This window comes from Argopecten irradians, chromosome 2 (assembly GCF_041381155.1).
Source record: "Argopecten irradians isolate NY chromosome 2, Ai_NY, whole genome shotgun sequence".
Lineage (NCBI taxonomy): Eukaryota > Metazoa > Mollusca > Bivalvia > Pectinida > Pectinidae > Argopecten > Argopecten irradians.
In genome coordinates this window covers 67878342-67904471 of record NC_091135.1, presented here as the reverse complement: position 1 = coordinate 67904471, position 26130 = coordinate 67878342, and the positions used below count along the sequence as shown (strand labels likewise).

The 26130-nt window shown below is 43.5% G+C and overlaps 1 protein-coding gene across 3 annotated transcripts; it reads right to left on the bottom strand.

Annotated features, from left to right (window-relative positions):
- Window positions 1–1348: 1348 nt before the first annotated feature.
- On the bottom strand, window positions 1349–25861 carry LOC138316298 (beta-1,3-galactosyltransferase 5-like). 3 transcript variants are annotated; one of them, XM_069257941.1, is made up of 2 exons: window positions 25697–25861; window positions 1349–3890 (listed from the first exon to the last, which is right to left on the bottom strand). In XM_069257941.1, exon 2 carries the CDS (start codon window positions 3878–3880, stop codon window positions 2891–2893), a length of 990 nt encoding a protein of 329 aa, XP_069114042.1. In that variant the 5' UTR covers window positions 3881–3890; window positions 25697–25861; the 3' UTR covers window positions 1349–2890. The 3 variants fall into 3 exon arrangements, with proteins under 3 accessions (XP_069114042.1, XP_069114041.1, XP_069114040.1); XM_069257940.1 differs by lacking the exon at window positions 25697–25861 and adding an exon at window positions 25528–25689; XM_069257939.1 differs by lacking the exon at window positions 25697–25861 and adding an exon at window positions 5389–5859.
- Window positions 25862–26130: the final 269 nt, after the last annotated feature.

Genomic DNA, 26130 nt, shown 5'->3' with positions numbered 1-26130 from the left:
CAAATTACAGATATACTTTGTCATCTTTCATATACGACGGAGATTATAATGTAATTTCTAATGTACAATTATGATGAAGACCATGTCATGTATGTAGTCAAAATGTCTTTTCAAATAATACACAGTACATTGTACCTACTGATTGAATGTTTTAATTCACTGTATTTAAGCAATTTCTTGGTACAAGTCCTTCCTTTAAACTCAAAGTCTTCACGAGTTGTCTTTCATAAATTATTTTGTTAACAAGTTGATCCGATGTTCAAACGCTTTCAAATATTACCCGCCGACAACATTTTTTTCAAGTTGTGTAGGGGAGGCAACTCCTGTAAGTGCTATGTTTAACATCTTAAGTACATTATGTGCATATACACGGCAATGTTTTGATAAGCGTAGTTGCTAAATAGGGCGATTAGAACACAAAAAAAAAGATATTAATGAATTTTGAAAAAATGTATTAATCAAGCTAAAAGATTTGCGGAATGATGAATTTGTAAGTGGCACGTGGCATATCTACGTAACTGCTGTAAACATACATGTTGACTTCTGTTATATAACTTCTAATCTTAGTTATTGACGAAGAACCTTGTAATACTATCAATTTAATAAATCGATTGCTATCATAAACTACTTTGATGCTTCCATATTGAACAATTAAGTCAGTATTAAGATAAAAAGATTTCAAAATGACTTCCGCATGAAAAGACGAAAATTAAGGTTTGTTAAATTTCGTCTTTTCGGGGCGAAAAGACGAAAATTAAAGTTTGTTAATTTTCGTCTTTTCGGGGCGAAAAGACGAAAAGACGAAAATTAAGATTTGTTAATTTCCATTTTTTTGGGGCGAAAAGACGAAAAGACGAGATTTTTGAAGGCGAAAAGACGAGAATCAAAGTCGCTAATTAGCGTGTATCACTTTCGTCTTTTCGTGTTTGATTTTTCGTCTTTTCGTCTTTTCGCCGGTATACTTTTTAAAATATAATTGGAAAAGAATTAAAAAGCCGTAGCCTGATGTCCAAATCGATTGATGAATGTAATTGCAGTAATATATTTCTTCTTTATATCTCTTAGCAGTCACAATATAATACCGGGGTCCTGTTTCGTTGCTCTCTCACCAGTCACAGTATAATACCAGGGTCCTGTTTCATTGGTCGTCCTGTTTTATCTATTCATTTTTCACTTTAGTTACGCTAACACGTCTACGTATGGAATCTGTGTACTGTTGTAGCGTTAATATCGAAGTTGTTTTCTTCTGTAAAGAGGACATAAAGGCATGGAAGAAATGACATTTATAACTATCTTGTAGCAAAATACGAAATATATCTAGTAATAGAATAAATTGATTTTATTGCAATACAACAAATAAAGAGAGAAAAAAACCCAATAAAAATAATTATATGTTTAGGAAAAACAATCATGGAATATCATTTAATTTTCTGAAAACCATGCAATTGTTAAGAACATTAAATAATAAACAATGTAAATATTGGTTGAGGACTGTTTCATGTGTCAAAATAAGAGAAATATCGACATGAACATCCTGACGATATTTGCAAACCCATGTAATCTACCTATGAATATTTCTAATACTGAAATATAATTACAATGTATGTTGATAGTCATTTGATCTCCATGAAATGTGTATACCAGAAGTTTGTAAACAAGTAGTAAAACAAGTTTTAATTTACCCGCGATTATTCATATGTGCTTATTTCAATTGTACAGATATGGTTAAACAATATAGACATCCATATAGGTAAATATATAATCTGTAATTGGTTAAAGGTCTTGCGATTTGATCTAAAAACGAGAAAATTAAATTTTAACAGTTTGAAATTGTCGCAATATGGCTTTAAGGGTGTATAAGATTCAACTATTTATCAATGGTTCACGAATCAAATTTTCGCAATTATAGCAATGTTCCATGTGAAAACAATCGGCTATGTAGTATTTTGTATTTGCTGTAAAGATTTATATATACCAAATTACAGATATAACTATTGTTTTACGACGTCGTGCGACAACCCTAAAAACACCATATATATCAAAACAAGAAAAACAATGTATTTTAGTTTGAGTTAACTGGGAGTGCACAGCTTATATTATTAACGGACGGTGAACAACAATAAACAATCACATTTTGGAATTCTCAATAAAACAGAAGAAAAACTAAAGTTGAAGAAAAACAATTTTGTAAGTTTAAGTAAAATAAAAAAAAGATTGACCAATGTTAATGTTTGATTTACTGAATAATGGGTTCAAGCACCTTTCATTCAGAACATTTTGCATTGTAATGGTATTTGGTGTCACATTAAATGATTACGTGACGCTACCCAAAATGGAACGCTTCCTAAAATGGAACATATTTAAATCATGTGATACAGAATTTTCAGTTAACAAAAATTAAGGTGCTTTAAAATAATTATGACAATTTTCATAATCATGAGTCATTTTCTTCCCAGTGTTATATGTATTAAAAATGAAAAATATGAAATTGTGGGAAACGACGTCGTGCGACAATCCTAAAAACACCTAATACATGTACATTTATATTAAAATAAGAAAAAAATATTGCTGAATGGATTATTATGACAGATATATAATTTGAATAAACTAAAAAAAATGTTTGAAACTTCTTTAAATGAATTCAAACATTTTTATCATGTCAGTGCATTTATAAATCAAACTCCGTTTTGGGTATTCAAACCTGCTTAAACACAGGGCTGGAACGGAATGCTTCAAAGCTCATGAAGTTAAAACTGAAGACATCTTTTTGTGGAATTTCAAAAGAAAAATCTGGATTCAAGCACACGCTAGAATTTTTTTTACAATTATCTTCAAAAGGTGTTCCAATGTGGGTAGCGTCACGTCAGAAAGACAGGTAATAGCCGTACCCTCAAGTCTTTTCAGACAAATAAAATCTGATTTCCCCCAAGAAAGAACAGTCTTTTTCACCCCTTTGTGCCATGCCGCGCTGGTCCCACAACGTATGTACCACATCTGAAGAAGCGTAGTGTATGATTGTGTGACAACGAGAAAACAGATTTCCAAGCAACCTTTGGTAAATATAGGTATTACAATCATACACAAAATTTTCTATATGCTTCACAGATATCCCGAGCCTATAGGCCACCATTCCAACATAGACATCTTCTAACTTGAACATTTTAGTTTTCCTCGTCTCCTCATATATTATACGTGCTGTGGGAATTGTCATTGCATACCCGGGACCATTACAGAATGGCGGTAATGTTGTAAATGGGTATTCATCGTAAGAAACTTGCCACTTTCCCGGTTTCCTCACCGGAGAAGAAACTTGTCTGCACGATCCAATGATAACATTATCCTGAAGATAACTGTCATTGTTTTGGATATCACCAAGGACAGCCAAGTCTAAATACACATCGTCGTCGACTTTGAAGAAGTAGCTTGCTTCATGACAATGCTGGACAACCCAGTTAAATGCTGCAACAGTTTTATCGGTTAAATTGTAGTAATCCTCAACAATATCCACCTGTATAATATCATTATACGTGTTATCGATATGACCATGTTCTTCTCTACCGAGTAGAAAGTACAAGGTGAAGTTGTACTCAATTTGACTCCTTGGATTGCCCCACGTCTTTCGAATGGTTTCTCGTTGTAAACTATTGGACGCTTTGCTTACAACAATAATGACAACGTTCTTTACAGATTGTACATTCTGCTTCGGAACAATAAGGAAAGATTTTGGCGTCCTAAGTTCAGATAGTTCCGTGAAACCTATCAGACCTGTGTGTGTTAGTGTTACCTCGTCAATCGGACTGGTGGGAAAGAGAATCCAGGTCACCATGATAACGACGGTTAAAGCAAAACATTTTATTCCTAATTTTCGAGTCACCAGCATCTTGAAACATCTGAAGAACAAAAAAAATGTACTTTAATATTGATATAATCCTAAGCACGGATGTTCTGAATTCAAACTTAAAGAACTAATTAAATGCGTGTTAATTGGTGTTTTAACATTTTTACACTCAAAACAAATAAACGATAGAAACACACAAAGTGAAAATTATATATTTCATGTGAAGCTGAATATTTACGCCAAAAGTTAGTTATCACGAACGATTTCTGTGATATCTGAATTAAATGTTTAGTGTTAGACAAAACAAGTAATTTTAGTCTAGTGTTTACTCTTGATGTTTATCACACATCTATAACACTGGCAATGGTGTTCCGAGTGTTATAGTACACATTAGTGTTAGTATCGATTGGTATATGTAACATATAGGATATGGATGTAAGAAGTGGGCTGAATTTGTTTCAATTTTAATTCTTAATCCTAATGCAATAGAACTAATTATTAAAATTGAATAAAATATATTTCTTTTGAAAACAAAGTCATGAAAATGGAAATCTTAAAACCACATCAAAATAAAGTTGGCGGGATTCTTATGAGCAATAATCTCATAGAAATAACACGAACAACAAAACAATACAGCTATGTTAGCAGAGAAATGACAAAAGTAATGAAAATGTAATTAATGGGTATAGAACGGAAGCCAACACTAAAAATGACTGATAGTCTCCATGTAGATTGTAAATAATACGTATGTCCTCTGAATGAGCATTTTCCCTTTACGCTGTTGTTTATAATAAGAGATAAGTTTGTTTGTTTTTTGATAGACATACTGGTAATTTGATGAACATTTTATCGTTGATTTTACGACGGCGGTGACACATTTATAGTGTTTACTGACTGGGACGTCTATTCTGTGAACCATAAGGCGGGGCAAACAAATAATGGACTACACAATGTACGATGTATATATATATATTTACCGCAAACTTATATATTATAGTGATTTACTGTTGTTAGCGTTAAAAGTCCTTTGGTCAGATGCGATTGATAGAAATTGAAAACATTGACACAGTTTCAATGGCTGTTTGCTTTTTTTGTGTCTTTTGTTCTAGTCTTTGTAAATGTTCTAAAATGATGTTAGGTTGGGGTTCGTGTATGGAAAAGCGGAGTAATTTGAATTTTGCGAATGTTAATATTCATGAAGTTGTAAGAGCTTGTTTTAAATAGTAAAGAAAATACTAAGGTATCTACGCTATACCCTTGTGAATACAAATGCCAGTTTTGAATGATTATTGTACAGATATTGAGATCATCAACGCCATGAGTTATAAAAACATAGCTATTTCCGTGTTATGACATTGATGTTTCATTGTTTGATTCGTCGGTCTTTGAAGAAAGACTAATTCAGAACAAACGCTTCTTTAATAATCATGACTAACTCTAACCTATTTGTGTTGTGACCATTGATATGAACTATACTGCTATGTGTATCACAAATGTATGGAAAATGGTGGCTTTACCTTTCGGCGTAATAAAGCGGCAACAAATCTCACCTTATCGGCCATACTCTGCAGAACTTAGTCCGCATCAAATAGGAAGAGATGTCACAAAACAGGAAGAGGGGTCACAAAATCACAACACTTAAAATCCATCTAGCCTGTCTTCAATTTAGAGATACTATGGATTTTAACTCGAATGGAAACTTTAAACTTGTACAACCGAGATGATCAGAAGACCGGATGACAGTTTTATTGTATCTTGTCTGTTGATACTTAGTCTGAACACATTCGACCAGAGTATATATCGATGATAGGATTATAGCTTTGCACCATATGTGTAGTTCGGTTTGGTGACTGGTTTGACTGTTGATGTGTGTCATTGTAATATAAGGTGCAGCAGATGTTTAAACAATAAGTCTATGGTCGGATGATATTATAAGACTCTTTCATATGTGGATATGAAGGATAGGGATATTCTACCCGAAGTCACAAAATGTAGTAAAACCCGGGGCTTGCCGAGGGTCTCAAATGTAGCAAAACCCGAGGCTTGCCGATGGTTTTGCAACATTTTGTGATCCGGAGGGTAGAATATCCCTATCCTTCATATCCACTTATGAAAGAGTTTTTTTCTTTCATACCTCGACGTTTTATTGCAATTTTACAACTATAATATCACGCTGTTTTTCCATTGTTTGCATCATTTATAGTAAAACCAGTCAAGTTAGTGAAAAAAATGTTCTAATTTTACCGAGGAAATAGAATTTTGGTTGACGCCGTTACGTCACGAGGCTTTATTGCATGGGAAGCCATGCATTACAGCCTCAGGCGGCATGAGTGTATTGCCCTAGACCAGCCAGTATTACACCCGTAGGTATGAAAGAAATATATATGATTTCATCCTCGATACTCACGGTATTACTATTACTACCGTTATATCCACCCCTGGACAATCCTCGATACTCCAGGGGTTACTTTCACTGTCGTTATATCCACCCCTGGATCATCCTCGATACTCCAGGGGTTACTTTCACTGTCGTTATATCCACCCCTGGATCATCCTCGATACTCCAGGGGTTACTTTCACTGGCGTTATATCCACTCCTGGGTCATCCTCGATACTCCAGGGGTTACTTTTTCTGTCGTTATATCCACCCCTGGATCATCCTCGATACTCCAGGGGTTACTTTCACTGTCGTTATATCCACCCCTGGACAATCCTCGATACTCCAGAGGTTACTTTCTCTGTCGTTATATCCACCCCTGGATCATCCTCGATACTCCAGGGGTTACTTTCACTGGCGTTATATCCACCCCTGGACTATCCTTGATACTCCAGGGGTTACTTTCACTGTCGTTATATCCACCCCTGGACTATTCTCGATACTCCAGGGGTTACTTTCACTGTCGTTATATCCACCCCTGTATCATCCTCGATACTCCAGAGGTTACTTTCACTGTCATAATATCCACCCCTGGATCATCCTCGATACTCCTGGGGTTACTTTCACTGTCGTTATATCCACCCCTGGATCATCCTCGATACTCCAGGGGTTACTTTCACTGTCGTTATATCCACCCCTGGACTATCCTCGATACTCCAGGGGTTACTTTCACTGTCGTTATATCCACCCCTGGATCATCCTCGATACTCTAATGGTTACTTTCACTGTCGTTATATCCCTCCTGGATCATCCTCGTTACTCCAGGGGTTACTTTCACTGTCGTTATATCCCTCCTGGATCATCCTCGATACTCCAGGGGTTACTTTCACTGTCGTTATATCCACCCCTGGATCTTCCTCGATACTCTAATGGTTACTTTCACTGTCGTTATATCCACCCCTGGACTATCCTTGATATTCCAGGGGTTACTTTTTCTGTCGTTATATCCACCCCTGGATCATCCTCGACACTCCAGGGGATACTTTCACTGTCCTTATATCCACCCCTGTGTCATCCTCGATACTCCAGGGGTTACTTTCACTGTCGTTATATCCACCCCTGGGTCATCCTCGATACTCCAGGGGTTACTTTCACTGTCGTTATATCCCTCCTGGATCATCCTCGATACTCCAGGGGTTACTTTCACTGTCGTTATATCCACCCCTGGATCATCCTCGATACTCCAGGGGTTACTTTCACTGTCGTTATATCCCTCCTGGATCATCCTGGATACTCTAATGGTTACTTTCACTGTCGTTATATCCACCCCTGGGTCATCCTCGATACTCCAGGGGTTACTTTCACGGTCGTTATATCCCTCCTGGATCATCCTCGATACTCTAATGGTTACTTTCACTGTCGTTATATCCACCCCTGGGTCATCCTCGATACTCCAGGGGTTACTTTCACTGTCGTTATATCCCTCCTGGATCATCCTCGATACTCCAGGGGTTACTTTCACTGTCGTTATATCCACCCCTGGATCATCCTCGATACTCCAGGGGTTACTTTCACTGTCGTTATATCCCTCCTGGATCATCCTCGATACTCACGGTATAACTATTACTACCGTTATATCCACCCCTGGACAATCCTCGATGCTCCAGGGGTTACTTTCACTGTCGTTATATCCACCCCTGGATCATCCTCGAAACTCCAGGGGTTACTTTCTCTGTCGTTATATCCACCCCTGGATCATCCTCGTTACTCCAGGGGTTACTTTCACTGTCGTTATATCCACCCCTGGATCATCCTCGATACTCCAGAGGTTACTTTCTCTGTCGTTATATCCACCCCTGGATCATCCTCGATACTCCAGGGGTTACTTTCACTGTCGTTATATCCACCCCTGGACTATCCTCGATACTCCAGGGGTTACTTTCTCTGTCGTTATATCCACCCCTGGATCATCCTCGATACTCCAGGGGTTCCTTTCACTGTCATTATATCCACCCCTGGACTATCCTCGATACTCTAAGGGTTACTTTCACTGTCGTTATATCCACCCCTGGATCATCCTCGAACCTATCTCATAGTAAAACTGGAGATAGTTCAAGAGAAAAATGTTGCCAATCAAAGGTCTGTAGAAACTTCCTTTTAAGATTACAGAGAAGAGAACGACGTCCAACTTCAAAGCCACAAAGTCAACCACAATGTACCGTTATGATATTGTTTTAATGTGCATCAAAGGATCAAATTAACCGATCATCCGTTGTCGCAGACAGTATATACAGTAATCCCTCAAATGTCGGTAATGATCTGTGTTCAGAATGTCGATATTCTCTTTATTTAAAAGATGTGGTGCAAAATGGCACCGTTGTATTAAAGTCACAAGAAGCGTTGTTGTATGTAAAGTATATAATTTACACAGGAATAAAAATATCTTTGGATGATCAGATGTGTGTATATACATGTAAATTGTTCTTAATTTCAGTCAAAGTACATCGGTCCGTGTATGCATGTCTTTGCATTCTTACGCGTTTGTCTCAACAGTGAAGTAAAATTTCAGAAGTTAGGATAAATAATGGAGTACGTCAGTATATGGAGTGCGTAAGGCACACATGGAGTGTTAAATCGAGCTGAATCAGATTCTTTATCGATTCCTAGTAATAGAGACACGGGTGAAAAACTGTTTATATACCCTGACCAGCTCTACTGGTGATGAATATTTAACCTAGATTGTGTCAGGGAAGAGGTCTTAGCAAAGTGTATTCATGAACGGAAGTGTATAGTATTTTTTAAAATCTTAGTCGTCAGAATTTGTTGATGTTTTCTCGGATTTCTCCAGTTGTGTATAAGTGTTTGCAATGAATGATACGTTAAATGAAAGATAAAAGTTTCCGAAATACGGTTTTGTATAATTTGTAATATATTTGTTGGAATAAATGTGCTTTTGAATCGTTTAAAGTTAAGCGGGGTGCCGTAGGTCACGTGACCGAGTTACTAACAAAATACTATATTATGACCAAAATATGTCGTAAGATTATCTTTTTAGTCTACAAATGTTCGTTGTTTCTCTTCATCTTATTTCGATTCTCTAAAAAGACAGCAATTTATACACTTCCGTACATACAGTGTGATTTTGATAAGAAACATATTGAACATGTCTCATCCACAGTGGTAGATTATGACATATTGAACATGTCTCATCCACAGTGGTAGATTAAGACATATTGAACATGCCTGTGATCCAACTACAGAAAAAAGTTTGGCCGCGCCATCTTTCAGACCAGCCTAGCTGTTGGAGAGAGACCGCTCGTTTACTTTCAGACCAGCCTACCGCTCGTTTACTTTCAGACTAGCCTAGCTGTTGGAGAGAGACCGCTCGTTTACTTTCAGACCAACCTAGCTGTTGGAGAGAGACCGCTTGTTTACTTTCAGACTAGGCTAGCTGTTGGAGAGAGACCGCTTGTTTACTTTCAGACCAGCCTAGCTGTTGGAGAGAGACCGCTTGTTTACTTTCAGACCAGGCTAGCTGTTGGAGAGAGACGCTTGTTACTTCAGAGAGAGACCGCTTGTTTACTTTCAGACCAGGCTAGCTGTTGGAGAGAGACCGCTTGTTTACTTTCAGACCAGGCTAGCTGTTGGAGAGAGACCGCTTGTTTACTTTCAGACCAGGCTAGCTGTTGGAGAGAGACCGCTTGTTTACTTTCAGACCAGCCTAGCTGTTGGGGAGAGACCGCTTGTTTACTTCAGACCAGGCTAGCTGTTGGAGAGAGACCGCTTGTTTACTTCAGACCAGGCTAGCTGTTAGAGAGAGACCGCTTGTTTACTTTCAGACCAGCCTAGCTGTTGGAGAGAGACCGCTTGTTTACTTCAGACCAGGCTAGCTGTTGGAGAGAGACCGCTTGTTTACTTCAGACCAGCTAGCTGTTGAGAGAGAGACCGCTTGTTTACTTTCAGACCAGCTAGCTGTTGGAGAGAGAGACCGCTTGTTTACTTTCAGACCAGCCTAGCTGTTGGAGAGAGACCGCTTGTTTACTTTCAGACCAGCCTAGCTGTTGGAGAGAGACCGCTTGTTTACTTTCAGACCAGGCTAGCTGTTGGAGAGAGACCGCTTGTTTACTTTCAGACCAGGCTAGCTGTTGGAGAGAGACCGCTTGTTTACTTTCAGACCAGCCTAGCTGTTGGAGAGAGACCGCTTGTTTACTTTCAGACCAGGCTAGCTGTTGGAGAGAGACCGCTTGTTTACTTTCAGACCAGGCTAGCTGTTGGAGAGAGACCGCTTGTTTACTTTCAGACCAGGCTAGCTGTTGGAGAGAGACCGCTTGTTTACTTTCAGACCAGGCTAGCTGTTGGAGAGAGACCGCTTGTTTACTTTCAGACCAGGCTAGCTGTTGGAGAGAGACCGCTTGTTTACTTTCAGACCAGGCTAGCTGTTGGAGAGAGACCGCTTGTTTACTTTCAGACCAGGCTAGCTGTTGGAGAGAGACCGCTTGTTTACTTTTAGACCAGGCTAGCTGTTGGAGAGAGACCGCTTGTTTACTTTCAGACCAGGCTAGCTGTTGGAGAGAGACCGCTTGTTTACTTTCAGACTAGCCTAGCTGTTGGAGAGAGACCGCTTGTTTACTTTCAGACCAGGCTAGCTGTTGGAGAGAGACCGCTTGTTTACTTTCAGACCAGGCTAGCTGTTGGAGAGAGACCGCTTGTTTACTTTCAGACCAGCCTAGCTGTTGGAGAGAGACCGCTTGTTTACTTTCAGACCAGGCTAGCTGTTGGAGAGAGACCGCTTGTTTACTTTCAGACCAGGCTAGCTGTTGGAGAGAGACCGCTTGTTTACTTTCAGACCAGGCTAGCTGTTGGAGAGAGACCGCTTGTTTACTTTCAGACCAGGCTAGCTGTTGGAGAGAGACCGCTTGTTTACTTTCAGACCAGGCTAGCTGTTGGAGAGAGACCGCTTGTTTACTTTCAGACCAGGCTAGCTGTTGGAGAGAGACCGCTTGTTTACTTTCAGACCAGGCTAGCTGTTGGAGAGAGACCGCTTGTTTACTTTCAGACCAGGCTAGCTGTTGGAGAGAGAGACCGCTTGTTTACTTTCAGACCAGGCTAGCTGTTGGAGAGAGACCGCTTGTTTACTTTCAGACCAGGCTAGCTGTTGGAGAGAGACCGCTTGTTTACTTTCAGACCAGGCTAGCTGTTGGAGAGAGACCGCTTGTTTACTTCAGACCAGGCTAGCTGTTGGAGAGAGACCGCTTGTTTACTTCAGACCAGGCTAGCTGTTGAGAGAGACCGCTTGTTTACTTTCAGACCAGGCTAGCTGTTGGAGAGAGACCGCTTGTTTACTTTCAGACCAGGCTAGCTGTTGGAGAGAGACCGCTTGTTTACTTTCAGACCAGGCTAGCTGTTGGAGAGAGACCGCTTGTTTACTTTCAGACCAGGCTAGCTGTTGGAGAGAGACCGCTTGTTTACTTTCAGACCAGGCTAGCTGTTGGAGAGAGAGACCGCTTGTTTACTTTCAGACCAGCTAGCTGTTGGAGAGAGACCGCTTGTTTACTTCAGACCAGGCTAGCTGTTGGAGAGAGACCGCTTGTTTACTTTCAGACCAGGCTAGCTGTTGGAGAGAGACCGCTTGTTTACTTTCAGACCAGGCTAGCTGTTGGAGAGAGAGACCGCTTGTTTACTTCAGACCAGCTAGCTGTTGGAGAGAGACCGCTTGTTTACTTTCAGACCAGGCTAGCTGTTGGAGAGAGACCGCTTGTTTACTTTCAGACCAGGCTAGCTGTTGGAGAGAGACCGCTTGTTTACTTTCAGACCAGGCTAGCTGTTGGAGAGAGACCGCTTGTTTACTTTCAGACCAGGCTAGCTGTTGGAGAGAGACCGCTTGTTTACTTTCAGACCAGGCTAGCTGTTAGAGAGAGACCGCTTGTTTACTTTCAGACCAGGCTAGCTGTTGGAGAGAGACCGCTTGTTTACTTTCAGACCAGCCTAGCTGTTGAAGAGAGACCGCTTGTTTACTTTCAGACCAGCCTAGCTGTTGGGGAGAGACCGCCTGTTTACTTCAGACCAGGCTAGCTGTTGGAGAGAGACCGCTTGTTTACTTTCAGACCAGCTAGCTGTTGGAGAGAGACCGCTTGTTTACTTTCAGACCAGGCTAGCTGTTGGAGAGAGACCGCTTGTTTACTTCAGACCAGGCTAGTTGTTGGAGAGAGACCGCTCGTTTACTTTCAGACCAGGCTAGCTGTTGGAGAGAGACCGCTTGTTTACTTTCAGACCAGGCTAGCTGTTGGAGAGAGACCGCTTGTTTACTTTCAGACCAGCCTAGCTGTTGGAGAGAGACCGCTTGTTTACTTTCAGACCAGGCTAGCTGTTGGAGAGAGACCGCTTGTTTACTTTCAGACCAGGCTAGCTGTTGGAGAGAGACCGCTTGTTTAATCCAGACGCTTCAGAGACCAGGCTAGCTGTTGGAGAGAGACCGCTTGTTTACTTTCAGACCAGGCTAGCTGTTGGAGAGAGACCGCTTGTTTACTTTCAGACTAGCCTAGCTGTTGGAGAGAGACCGCTTGTTTACTTTCAGACCAGGCTAGCTGTTGGAGAGAGACCGCTTGTTTACTTTCAGACCAGGCTAGCTGTTGGAGAGAGACCGCTTGTTTACTTTCAGACCAGGCTAGCTGTTGGAGAGAGACCGCTTGTTTACTTTCAGACCAGGCTAGCTGTTGGAGAGAGACCGCTTGTTTACTTTCAGACCAGCCTAGCTGTTGGAGAGAGACCGCTTGTTTACTTTCAGACTAGCCTAGCTGTTGGAGAGAGACCGCTTGTTTACTTTCAGACCAGGCTAGCTGTTGGAGAGAGACCGCTTGTTTACTTTCAGACCAGGCTAGCTGTTGGAGAGAGACCGCTTGTTTAATCCAGACGCTAATTGTTGGAGAGAGACCGCTCGTTTACTTTCAGACCAGGCTAGCTGTTGGAGAGAGACCGCTTGTTTACTTTCAGACCAGGCTAGCTGTTGGAGAGAGACCGCTTGTTTACTTTCAGACCAGGCTAGCTGTTGGAGAGAGACCGCTTGTTTACTTTCAGACCAGCCTAGCTGTTGGAGAGAGACCGCTTGTTTACTTTCAGACCAGGCTAGCTGTTGGAGAGAGACCGCTTGTTTACTTTCAGACCAGGCTAGCTGTTGGAGAGAGACCGCTTGTTTACTTTCAGACCAGGCTAGCTGTTGGAGAGAGACCGCTTGTTTACTTTCAGACCAGGCTAGCTGTTGGAGAGAGACCGCTTGTTTACTTTCAGACCAGGCTAGCTGTTGGAGAGAGACCGCTTGTTTACTTTCAGACAGCTAGAGAGAGACGCTTTTACTTGGCGTAGCTGTTGAGAGAGACCGCTTGTTTACTTTCAGACCAGGCTAGCTGTTGGAGAGAGACCGCTTGTTTACTTTCAGACCAGGCTAGCTGTTGGAGAGAGACCGCTTGTTTACTTTCAGACCAGGCTAGCTGTTGGAGAGAGACCGCTTGTTTACTTTCAGACCAGGCTAGCTGTTGGAGAGAGACCGCTTGTTTACTTTCAGACCAGCCTAGCTGTTGGAGAGAGACCGCTTGTTTACTTTCAGACCAGGCTAGCTGTTGGAGAGAGACCGCTTGTTTACTTTCAGACCAGCCTAGCTGTTGGAGAGAGACCGCTTGTTTACTTTCAGACCAGGCTAGCTGTTGGAGAGAGACCGCTTGTTTACTTTCAGACCAGGCTAGCTGTTGGAGAGAGACCGCTTGTTTACTTTCAGACCAGGCTAGCTGTTGGAGAGAGACCGCTTGTTTACTTTCAGACCAGCCTAGCTGTTGGAGAGAGACCGCTTGTTTACTTTCAGACCAGCCTAGCTGTTGGAGAGAGACCGCTTGTTTACTTTCAGACCAGCCTAGCTGTTGGAGAGAGACCGCTTGTTTACTTTCAGACCAGGCTAGCTGTTGGAGAGAGACCGCTTGTTTACTTCAGACCAGGCTAGCTGTTGGAGAGAGACCGCTTGTTTACTTTCAGACCAGGCTAGCTGTTGGAGAGAGACCGCTTGTTTACTTTCAGACCAGGCTAGCTGTTGGAGAGAGACCGCTTGTTTACTTTCAGACCATGCTAGCTGTTGGAGAGAGACCGCTTGTTTACTTTCAGACCAGGCTAGCTGTTGGAGAGAGACCGCTTGTTTACTTTCAGACCAGGCTAGCTGTTGGAGAGAGACCGCTTGTTTACTTTCAGACCAGGCTAGCTGTTGGAGAGAGACCGCTTGTTTACTTTCAGACCAGGCTAGCTGTTGGAGAGAGACCGCTTGTTTACTTCAGACCAGGCTAGCTGTTGGAGAGAGACCGCTTGTTTACTTTCAGACCAGGCTAGCTGTTGGAGAGAGACCGCTTGTTTACTTTCAGACCAGGCTAGCTGTTGGAGAGAGACCGCTTGTTTACTTTCAGACCAGGCTAGCTGTTGGAGAGAGACCGCTTGTTTACTTTCAGACCAGGCTAGCTGTTGGAGAGAGACCGCTTGTTTACTTTCAGACTAGCCTAGCTGTTGGAGAGAGACCGTTTTTTACTTTCAGACCAGGCTAGCTGTTGGAGAGAGACCGCTTGTTTACTTTCAGACCAGGCTAGCTGTTGGAGAGAGACCGCTTGTTTACTTTCAGACCAGGCTAGCTGTTGGAGAGAGACCGCTTGTTTACTTTCAGACCAGCTAGCTGTTGGAGAGAGACCGCTTGTTTACTTTCAGACCAGGCTAGCTGTTGGAGAGAGACCGCTTGTTTACTTTCAGACCAGCTAGCTGTTGGAGAGAGACCGCTTGTTTACTTTCAGACCAGGCTAGCTGTTGGAGAGAGACCGCTTGTTTACTTTCAGACCAGGCTAGCTGTTGGAGAGAGACCGCTTGTTTACTTTCAGACCAGGCTAGCTGTTGGAGAGAGACCGCTTGTTTACTTTCAGACCAGGCTAGCTGTTGGAGAGAGACCGCTTGTTTACTTTCAGACCAGGCTAGCTGTTGGAGAGAGACCGCTTGTTTACTTTCAGACCAGCCTAGCTGTTGGAGAGAGACCGCTTGTTTACTTCAGACCAGGCTAGCTGTTGGAGAGAGACCGCTTGTTTACTTTCAGACCAGCCTAGCTGTTGGAGAGAGACCGCTTGTTTACTTTCAGACCAGCCTAGCTGTTGGAGAGAGACCGCTTGTTTACTTTCAGACCAGGCTAGCTGTTGGAGAGAGACCGCTTGTTTACTTCAGACCAGGCTAGCTGTTGGAGAGAGACCGCTTGTTTACTTTCAGACCAGGCTAGCTGTTGGAGAGAGACCGCTTGTTTACTTTCAGACCAGGCTAGCTGTTGGAGAGAGACCGCTTGTTTACTTTCAGACCAGGCTAGCTGTTGGAGAGAGACCGCTTGTTTACTTTCAGACCAGCCTAGCTGTTGGAGAGAGACCGCTTGTTTACTTTCAGACCAGCCTAGCTGTTGGAGAGAGACCGCTTGTTTACTTTCAGACCAGGCTAGCTGTTGGAGAGAGACCGCTTGTTTACTTTCAGACCAGCCTAGCTGTTGGAGAGAGACCGCTTGTTTACTTTCAGACCAGGCTAGCTGTTGGAGAGAGACCGCTTGTTTACTTTCAGACCAGGCTAGCTGTTGGAGAGAGACCGCTTGTTTACTTTCAGACCAGGCTAGCTGTTGGAGAGAGACCGCTTGTTTACTTTCAGACCAGCCTAGCTGTTGGAGAGAGACCGCTTGTTTACTTTCAGACCAGGCTAGCTGTTGGAGAGAGACCGCTTGTTTACTTTCAGACCAGGCTAGCTGTTGGAGAGAGACCGCTTGTTTACTTTCAGACCAGGCTAGCTGTTGGAGAGAGACCGCTTGTTTACTTTCAGACCAGGCTAGCTGTTGGAGAGAGACCGCTTGTTTACTTTCAGACCAGGCTAGCTGTTGGAGAGAGACCGCTTGTTTACTTTCAGACCAGCCTAGCTGTTGGAGAGAGACCGCTTGTTTACTTTCAGACCAGCCTAGCTGTTGGAGAGAGACCGCTTGTTTACTTTCAGACCAGGCTAGCTGTTGGAGAGAGACCGCTTGTTTACTTTCAGACCAGCCTAGCTGTTGGAGAGAGACCGCTTGTTTACTTTCAGACCAGGCTAGCTGTTGGAGAGAGACCGCTTGTTTACTTTCAGACCAGCCTAGCTGTTGGAGAGAGACCGCTTGTTTACTTTCAGACCAGCTAGCTGTTGGAGAGAGACCGCTTGTTTACTTTCAGACCAGCCTAGCTGTTGGAGAGAGACCGCTTGTTTACTTTCAGACCAGCCTAGCTGTTGGAGAGAGACCGCTTGTTTACTTTCAGACCAGGCTAGCTGTTGGAGAGAGACCGCTTGTTTACTTTCAGACCAGGCTAGCTGTTGGAGAGAGACCGCTTGTTTACTTTCAGACCAGGCTAGCTGTTGGAGAGAGACCGCTTGTTTACTTTCAGACCAGGCTAGCTGTTGGAGAGAGACCGCTTGTTTACTTTCAGACCAGGCTAGCTGTTGGAGAGAGACCGCTTGTTTACTTTCAGACCAGGCTAGCTGTTGGAGAGAGACCGCTTGTTTACTTTCAGACCAGGCTAGCTGTTGGAGAGAGACCGCTTGTTTACTTTCAGACCAGCCTAGCTGTTGGAGAGAGACCGCTTGTTTACTTTCAGACCAGGCTAGCTGTTGGAGAGAGACCGCTTGTTTACTTCATCGACCAGCCTACCGCTCGTTTACTTTCAGACTAGCCTAGCTGTTGGAGAGAGACCGCTTGTTTACTTTCAGACCAGGCTAGCTGTTGGAGAGAGACCGCTTGTTTACTTTCAGACCAGCCTAGCTGTTGGAGAGAGACCGCTTGTTTACTTTCAGACCAGGCTAGCTGTTGGAGAGAGACCGCTTGTTTACTTCAGACCAGGCTAGCTGTTGGAGAGAGACCGCTTGTTTACTTTCAGACCAGCCTAGCTGTTGGAGAGAGACCGCTTGTTTACTTTCAGACCAGCCTAGCTGTTGGAGAGAGACCGCTTGTTTACTTTCAGACCAGGCTAGCTGTTGGAGAGAGACCGCTTGTTTACTTTCAGACCAGGCTAGCTGTTGGAGAGAGACCGCTTGTTTACTTTCAGACCAGGCTAGCTGTTGGAGAGAGACCGCTTGTTTACTTTCAGACCAGGCTAGCTGTTGGAGAGAGACCGCTTGTTTACTTTCAGACCAGGCTAGCTGTTGGAGAGAGACCGCTTGTTTACTTTCAGACCAGGCTAGCTGTTGGAGAGAGACCGCTTGTTTACTTTCAGACCAGGCTAGCTGTTGGAGAGAGACCGCTTGTTTACTTTCAGACCAGCTAGCTGTTGGAGAGAGACCGCTTGTTTACTTTCAGACCAGGCTAGCTGTTGGAGAGAGACCGCTTGTTTACTTTCAGACCAGCCTAGCTGTTGGAGAGAGACCGCTTGTTTACTTTCAGACTAGCCTAGCTGTTGGAGAGAGACCGCTTGTTTACTTTCAGACCAGGCTAGCTGTTGGAGAGAGACCGCTTGTTTACTTTCAGACCAGGCTAGCTGTTGGAGAGAGACCGCTTGTTTACTTTCAGACCAGGCTAGCTGTTGGAGAGAGACCGCTTGTTTACTTTCAGACCAGGCTAGCTGTTGGAGAGAGACCGCTTGTTTACTTTCAGACCAGGCTAGCTGTTGGAGAGAGACCGCTTGTTTACTTTCAGACCAGGCTAGCTGTTGGAGAGAGACCGCTTGTTTACTTTCAGACCAGGCTAGCTGTTGGAGAGAGACCGCTTGTCTACTTTTAGACCAGGCTAGCTGTTGGAGAGAGACCGCTTGTTTACTTTCAGACCAGGCTAGCTGTTAGAGAGAGACCGCTTGTTTACTTTCAGACCAGGCTAGCTGTTGGAGAGAGACCGCTTGTTTACTTTCAGACCAGGCTAGCTGTTGAAGAGAGACCGCTTGTTTACTTTCAGACCAGCCTAGCTGTTGGAGAGAGACCGCTTGTTTACTTTCAGACCAGGCTAGCTGTTGGAGAGAGACCGCTTGTTTACTTTCAGACCAGGCTAGCTGTTGGAGAGAGACCGCTTGTTTACTTCAGACCAGGCTAGCTGTTGGAGAGAGACCGCTTGTTTACTTTCAGACCAGGCTAGCTGTTGGAGAGAGACCGCTTGTTTACTTTCAGACCAGGCTAGCTGTTGGAGAGAGACCCCTTGTTTACTTTCAGACCAGCCTAGCTGTTGGAGAGAGACCGCTTGTTTACTTTCAGACCAGGCTAGCTGTTGGAGAGAGACCGCTTGTTTACTTTCAGACCAGGCTAGCTGTTGGAGAGAGACCGCTTGTTTACTTTCAGACCAGCCTAGCTGTTGGAGAGAGACCGCTTGTTTACTTTCAGACCAGGCTAGCTGTTGGAGAGAGACCGCTTGTTTACTTTCAGACCAGGCTAGCTGTTGGAGAGAGACCGCTTGTTTACTTTCAGACCAGGCTAGCTGTTGGAGAGAGAGACCGCTTGTTTACTTTCAGACCAGGCTAGCTGTTGGAGAGAGACCGCTTGTTTACTTTCAGACCAGGCTAGCTGTTGGAGAGAGACCGCTTGTTTACTTCAGACCAGGCTAGCTGTTGGAGAGAGACCGCTTGTTTACTTTCAGACCAGGCTAGCTGTTGGAGAGAGACCGCTTGTTTACTTTCAGACCAGGCTAGCTGTTGGAGAGAGACCGCTTGTTTACTTCAGACCAGGCTAGCTGTTGGAGAGAGACCGCTTGTTTACTTCAGACCAGGCTAGCTGTTGGAGAGAGACCGCTTGTTTACTTTCAGACCAGGCTAGCTGTTGGAGAGAGACCGCTTGTTTACTTTCAGACCAGGCTAGCTGTTGGAGAGAGACCGCTTGTTTACTTTCAGACCAGGCTAGCTGTTGGAGAGAGACCGCTTGTTTACTTTCAGACCAGGCTAGCTGTTGGAGAGAGACCGCTTGTTTACTTTCAGACCAGGCTAGCTGTTGGAGAGAGACCGCTTGTTTACTTTCAGACCAGGCTAGCTGTTGGAGAGAGACCGCTTGTTTACTTTCAGACCAGCCTAGCTGTTGGAGAGAGACCGCTTGTTTACTTTCAGACCAGGCTAGCTGTTGGAGAGAGACCGCTTGTTTAATCCAGACGCTAATTGTTGGAGAGAGACCGCTCGTTTACTTTCAGACCAGGCTAGCTGTTGGAGAGAGACCGCTTGTTTACTTTCAGACCAGGCTAGCTGTTGGAGAGAGACCGCTTGTTTACTTTCAGACCAGGCTAGCTGTTGGAGAGAGACCGCTTGTTTACTTTCAGACCAGGCTAGCTGTTGGAGAGAGACCGCTTGTTTACTTTCAGACCAGGCTAGCTGTTGGAGAGAGACCGGCTTGTTTACTTTCAGACTAGCCTAGCTGTTGGAGAGAGACCGCTTGTTTACTTTCAGACCAGGCTAGCTGTTGGAGAGAGACCGCTTGTTTACTTTCAGACTAGCCTAGCTGTTGGAGAGAGACCGCTTGTTTACTTTCAGACCAGGCTAGCTGTTGGAGAGAGACCGCTTGTTTACTTTCAGACCAGCCTAGCTGTTGGAGAGAGACCGCTTGTTTACTTTCAGACCAGCTAGCTGTTGGAGAGAGACCGCTTGTTTACTTTCAGACCAGGCTAGCTGTTGGAGAGAGACCGCTTGTTTACTTTCAGACCAGGCTAGCTGTTGGAGAGAGACCGCTTGTTTACTTTCAGACCAGGCTAGCTGTTGGAGAGAGACCGCTTGTTTACTTTCAGACCAGGCTAGCTGTTGGAGAGAGACCGCTTGTTTACTTTCAGACCAGGCTAGCTGTTGGAGAGAGACCGCTTGTTTACTTTCAGACCAGCCTAGCTGTTGGAGAGAGACCGCTTGTTTACTTTCAGACCAGCCTAGCTGTTGGAGAGAGACCGCTTGTTTACTTTCAGACCAGCCTAGCTGTTGGAGAGAGACCGCTTGTTTACTTTCAGACTAGCCTAGCTGTTGGAGAGAGACCGCTTGTTTACTTTCAGACCAGGCTAGCTGTTGGAGAGAGACCGCTTGTTTACTTTCAGACCAGGCTAGCTGTTGGAGAGAGACCGCTTGTTTACTTTCAGACCAGGCTAGCTGTTGGAGAGAGACCGCTTGTTTACTTTCAGACCAGGCTAGCTGTTGGAGAGAGACCGCTTGTTTACTTTCAGACCAGGCTAGCTGTTGGAGAGAGACCGCTTGTTTACTTTCAGACCAGCCTAGCTGTTGGGGAGAGACCGCTTGTTTACTTCAGACCAGGCTAGCTGTTGGAGAGAGACCGCTTGTTTACTTTCAGACCAGCCTAGCTGTTAGGGAGAGACCGCTTGTTTACTTCAGACCAGGCTAGCTGTTGGAGAGAGACCGCTTGTTTACTTCAGACCAGGCTAGCTGTTAGAGAGAGACCGCTTGTTTACTTTCAGACCAGGCTAGCTGTTGGAGAGAGACCGCTTGTTTACTTTCAGACCAGGCTAGCTGTTGGAGAGAGACCGCTTGTTTACTTTCAGACCAGGCTAGCTGTTGGAGAGAGACCGCTTGTTTACTTCAGACCAGGCTAGCTGTTGGAGAGAGACCGCTTGTTTACTTTCAGACCAGGCTAGCTGTTGGAGAGAGACCGCTTGTTTACTTTCAGACCAGCTAGCTGTTGGAGAGAGACCGCTTGTTTACTTTCAGACCAGGCTAGCTGTTGGAGAGAGACCGCTTGTTTACTTTCAGACCAGCCTAGCTGTTGGAGAGAGACCGCTTGTTTACTTTCAGACCAGGCTAGCTGTTGGAGAGAGACCGCTTGTTTACTTCAGACCAGGCTAGCTGTTGGAGAGAGACCGCTTGTTTACTTTCAGACCAGGCTAGCTGTTGGAGAGAGACCGCTTGTTTACTTTCAGACCAGGCTAGCTGTTGGAGAGAGACCGCTTGTTTACTTTCAGACCATAGCTGTTGGAGAGAGACCGCTTGTTTACTTTCAGACCAGGCTAGCTGTTGGAGAGAGACCGCTTGTTTACTTTCAGACCAGGCTAGCTGTTGGAGAGAGACCGCTTGTTTACTTTCAGACCAGGCTAGCTGTTGGAGAGAGACCGCTTGTTTACTTTCAGACCAGCCTAGCTGTTGGAGAGAGACCGCTTGTTTACTTTCAGACCAGGCTAGCTGTTGGAGAGAGACCGCTTGTTTACTTTCAGACCAGGCTAGCTGTTGGAGAGAGACCGCTTGTTTACTTTCAGACCAGCCTAGCTGTTGGAGAGAGACCGCTTGTTTACTTTCAGACCAGCCTAGCTGTTGGAGAGAGACCGCTTGTTTACTTTCAGACCAGCCTAGCTGTTGGAGAGAGACCGCTTGTTTACTTTCAGACCAGCCTAGCTGTTGGAGAGAGACCGCTTGTTTACTTTCAGACTAGCCTAGCTGTTGGAGAGAGACCGCTTGTTTACTTTCAGACCAGGCTAGCTGTTGGAGAGAGACCGCTTGTTTACTTTCAGACCAGGCTAGCTGTTGGAGAGAGACCGCTTGTTTACTTTCAGACCAGGCTAGCTGTTGGAGAGAGACCGCTTGTTTACTTTCAGACCAGGCTAGCTGTTGGAGAGAGACCGCTTGTTTACTTTCAGACCAGGCTAGCTGTTGGAGAGAGACCGCTTGTTTACTTCAGACCAGGCTAGCTGTTGGAGAGAGACCGCTTAGATCGTTTCCTTTCAGACCAGGCTAGCTGTTGGAGAGAGACCGCTTGTTTACTTTCAGACCAGCCTAGCTGTTGGAGAGAGACCGCTTGTTTACTTCAGACCAGGCTAGCTGTTGGAGAGAGACCGCTTGTTTACTTTCAGACCAGGCTAGCTGTTGGAGAGAGACCGCTTGTTTACTTCAGACCAGGCTAGCTGTTGGAGAGAGACCGCTTGTTTACTTTCAGACCAGGCTAGCTGTTGGAGAGAGACCGCTTGTTTACTTTCAGACCAGGCTAGCTGTTGGAGAGAGACCGCTTGTTTACTTTCAGACCAGGCTAGCTGTTGGAGAGAGACCGCTTGTTTACTTGCAGACCAGGCTAGCTGTTGGAGAGAGACCGCTTGTTTACTTTCAGACCAGGCTAGCTGTTGGAGAGAGACCGCTTGTTTACTTTCAGACCAGCCTAGCTGTTGGAGAGAGACCGCTTGTTTACTTTCAGACCAGGCTAGCTGTTGGAGAGAGACCGTTTGTTTACTTTCAGACCAGCCTAGCTGTTGGAGAGAGACCGCTTGTTTACTTTCAGACCAGCCTAGCTGTTGGAGAGAGACCGCTTGTTTACTTCAGACCAGGCTAGCTGTTGGAGAGAGTCCGTTCGTTTACTTTCAGACCAGCCTAGCTGTTGGAGAGAGACCGCTTGTTTACTTTCAGACCAGGCTAGCTGTTGGAGAGAGACCGCTTGTTTACTGACTGATATCACCAAATTTAAGACTTAAATAACAAACTTATTAGACGAATTAAAATAATTGTGCTGATAACATTACAACACCGCAAAGTGATGGTGCGATCTCGGTGCATGTACTAAATGTGTTCGATAAGGTACTTGAAAACTGCATATGCTACAAGGTTCTTTTTTACTATGCAACTTGATACTATAGCGAGACAACATAAGAGACGGCCGGGGGATATCAGCACGCCATTGACACCAGAGGTGTCGAGTATCACTCTCTGTATATATATACATATATGTACACGACCCGGTGCACACTGAAGGTCATTCATGCCTACAGTATAAAAAACACTTATGTGTTTGTTCGCAAAAAAATGAAGGTTAAGCGAACATAAACTATCCAACCCTTATACGTCCTCGATACTCCAGGGGTTACTTTCACTGACATTATATCCCCTGGACTATTTCATAGTAAAGAGCTGGATACAGTTCAGGAGTCATAGGTAATTTGGTTCTTTGATGTACATCAAATAAATTGAGTAATGCTTGCTTTGAAGTCGGGCGTCCCTCTCTCTGTAAACTTCACTTGTCATTCTTTACTATGAGATAGTCCAGGGGTGATTATTACATCAGTGATAGTAACCCCTGGATTATCGAGAATGACCCACTACATTGGTTTTACATATAGTTTTCTTCAAATATTTTCTATTTTGCCAAGATATATGAAACAAGAGATCCCAGGGGGATCATGGCGCCCACCAAAGAATGATATATGTCTGACAACAGAAAGAGGGATCTTTTCTCGGCTTTTTAAACTTTTACTACATACTATATACGAAATTTAAGAAGAACCAGCCCATGAAATTTGAGATAGATCTCTTCAGTACTTTCTGAGAAATAGCGATAACAAACTTCAATTATCAAAATCCAGGATTGCGGCCTTGCGGCCATCTTGTTCACCGATCGGTCCGAAAATGCAATATGCAAAACTAGCTAGGGTCCTAGGGGAGCCTGAACATGAAATTTGAGACATATCTCTGCAGTACTTTCTGAGAAATGGCGGTAACAAACTTCATCTTTCAAAATCCAAGATGGCGGCCTGGCGGCCTGGCGGCAATCTTGTGGAGCGATCGGTCCAACATTGCAATATGCACAACTAGGGACCTAGGGAAACCTGCATGTGAAATTTGAGACAGATCCCTTCAGTACTTTCTAATAAATAGCGGTAACAAGAATTGTTAACGGACGGACGGACGACGGACCACGGACAAAAGGCGATTTGAATGATGGTGGGCTAAAAAAGACCTGCGATTGTGAACAATGAGCAAGTGATGTTTAACAGAATAAATTACATCAGATGGTGGGTTAAAAAAGTCCTAAGATTGTGATGTTTTACAGAATGAATTACATCAGATGGTGGGCTAAAAAAAGTCCTGAGATTGTGATGTTTTACAGAATGAATTACATCAGATGGTGGGCTAAAAAAAGTCCTGAGATTGTGATGTTTTACAGAATGAATTACATCAGATGGTGGGCTAAAAAAAAGTCCTGAGATTGTGATGTTTTACAGAATGAATTACATCAGATGGTGGGCTAAAAAAAGTCCTGAGATTGTGATGTTTTACAGAATGAATTACATCAGATGGTGGGCTAAAAAAAGTCCTGAGATTGTGATGTTTTACAGAATGAATTACATCAGATGTTGGGCTAAAAAAAGTCCTGAGATTGTGATGTTTTACAAAATGAATTACATCAGATGGTGGGCTAAAAAAAAGTCCTGAGATTGTGATGTTTTACAGAATGAATTACATCAAATGGTGGGCTAAAAAAAGTCCTGAGATTGTGATGTTTTACAGAATGAATTACATCAGATGGTGGGCTAAAAAAAGTCCTGAGATTGTGATGTTTTACAGAATGAATTACATCAGATGGTGTGCTAAAAAAAGTCCTGAGATTGTGATGTTTTACAGAATAAATTACATCAGATGGTGGGCTAAAAAAGGTCCTGAGATTGTGATGTTTTACAGAATAAATTACATCAGATGGTGGGCTAAAAAAAGTCCTGAGATTGTGATGTTTTACAGAATGAATTACATCAGATGGTGGGCTAAAAAAGTCCTGAGATTGTGATGTTTTACAGAATGAATTACATCAGATGGTGGGCTAAAAAAGTCCTGAGATTGTGATGTTTTACAGAATGAATTACATCAGATGGTGGGCTAAAAAAAGTCCTGAGATTGTAATATTTTACAGTATAAATTACATCAGATGGTGGGCTAAAAAAAGTCCTGAGATTGTGATGTTTTACAGAATGAATTACATCAGATGGTGGGCTAAAAAAAGTCCTGAGATTGTGATGTTTTACAGAATGAATTACATCAGATGGTGGGCTAAAAAAGTCCTGAGATTGTGATGTTTTACAGAATGAATTACATCAGATGGTGGGCTAAAAAAGTCCTGAGATTGTGATGTTTTACAGAATGAATTACATCAGATGGTGGGCTAAAAAAAGTCCTGAGATTGTGATGTTTTACAGTATAAATTACATCAGATGGTGGGCTAAAAAAAGTCCTGAGATTGTGATGTTTTACAGAATGAATTACATCAGATGGTGGGCTAAAAAAGGTCCTGAGATTCTGATGTTTTACAGAATAAATTACATCAGATGGTGGGCTAAAAAGGTCCTGAGATTGTGATGTTTTACAGAATGAATTACATCATTTAGCATAGCAGAGAGAAACTGATAACACTGCCATATGTAATTAATAAAGTTTCGCGGAATTGAAAAAGTTCCCGTAATAAGAGGGTTTTCCTAGCTATCTATTGAGCTTACGGGAAGTGGGCTTTTTTTCCGTGAACATATATCGTCAACGGATTACATATCTATTTCGGTAGAATTCAGTATTTTGGTCTTAATTGAATTGTAAAACAATATGCAGTTATAGTTACTCACCTGTGCACGGATTGATGTGTGCCACATACATGTATGAGTGACTAGCGATTCAATTCATTGCCGAATACGCCTTCGTTTTTCTAACCCGGTCCGCAAAATGGTCAACACTGTACATGTGCCAGGTACTTACTGCCAACTTGACCACCTACTGTACCAGGTGTACACTTACCTGTCTCTACACACGTGCCTCTACAAAGGTAAGATGTCAGCCTTAAGAATACCGTGCACTACGTATACTGAGCGTTGTGTGAGCTCTTTACCCGGAGGTCATGTCATAAATATTTAACCGACATGATTCATATGACTACAAGGCGACGAGGGCCCTAAACAGGCATCTTCATTCTTTATGCCTCTGTGTCGGCGTTTAATTAGCATAGCCACATACACGTATATCAGTGATACTCTAGACGTACTTTTCACAAAATGCGCTATCAAATGGATCGCGCGGTGGCCCTTCTCTCATACTCGCCACCGCCACAATTTAATATGTTGCGAGTTCGAAACAGGCAATCATTACAATGTCAGGGATTACTACGTCACTGTCGAAATACCCACTACTTGACTTTGTCATAGTAAAACAGAAGTCAATTCAGGAAAACACCC

Bases quoted from the DNA above. Each gene is read 5' to 3' on its own strand.
- LOC138316298 (XM_069257939.1), bottom strand. From the start codon at position 5,423: ATGCGGACTAAGTTCTGCAGAGTATGGCCGATAAG. The intron at 3,891-5,388 runs GTGAGATTTGTT...TTTGTTCTTCAG, and splicing joins TGCAGAGTATGGCCGATAAG to ATGTTTCAAGATGCTGGTGA.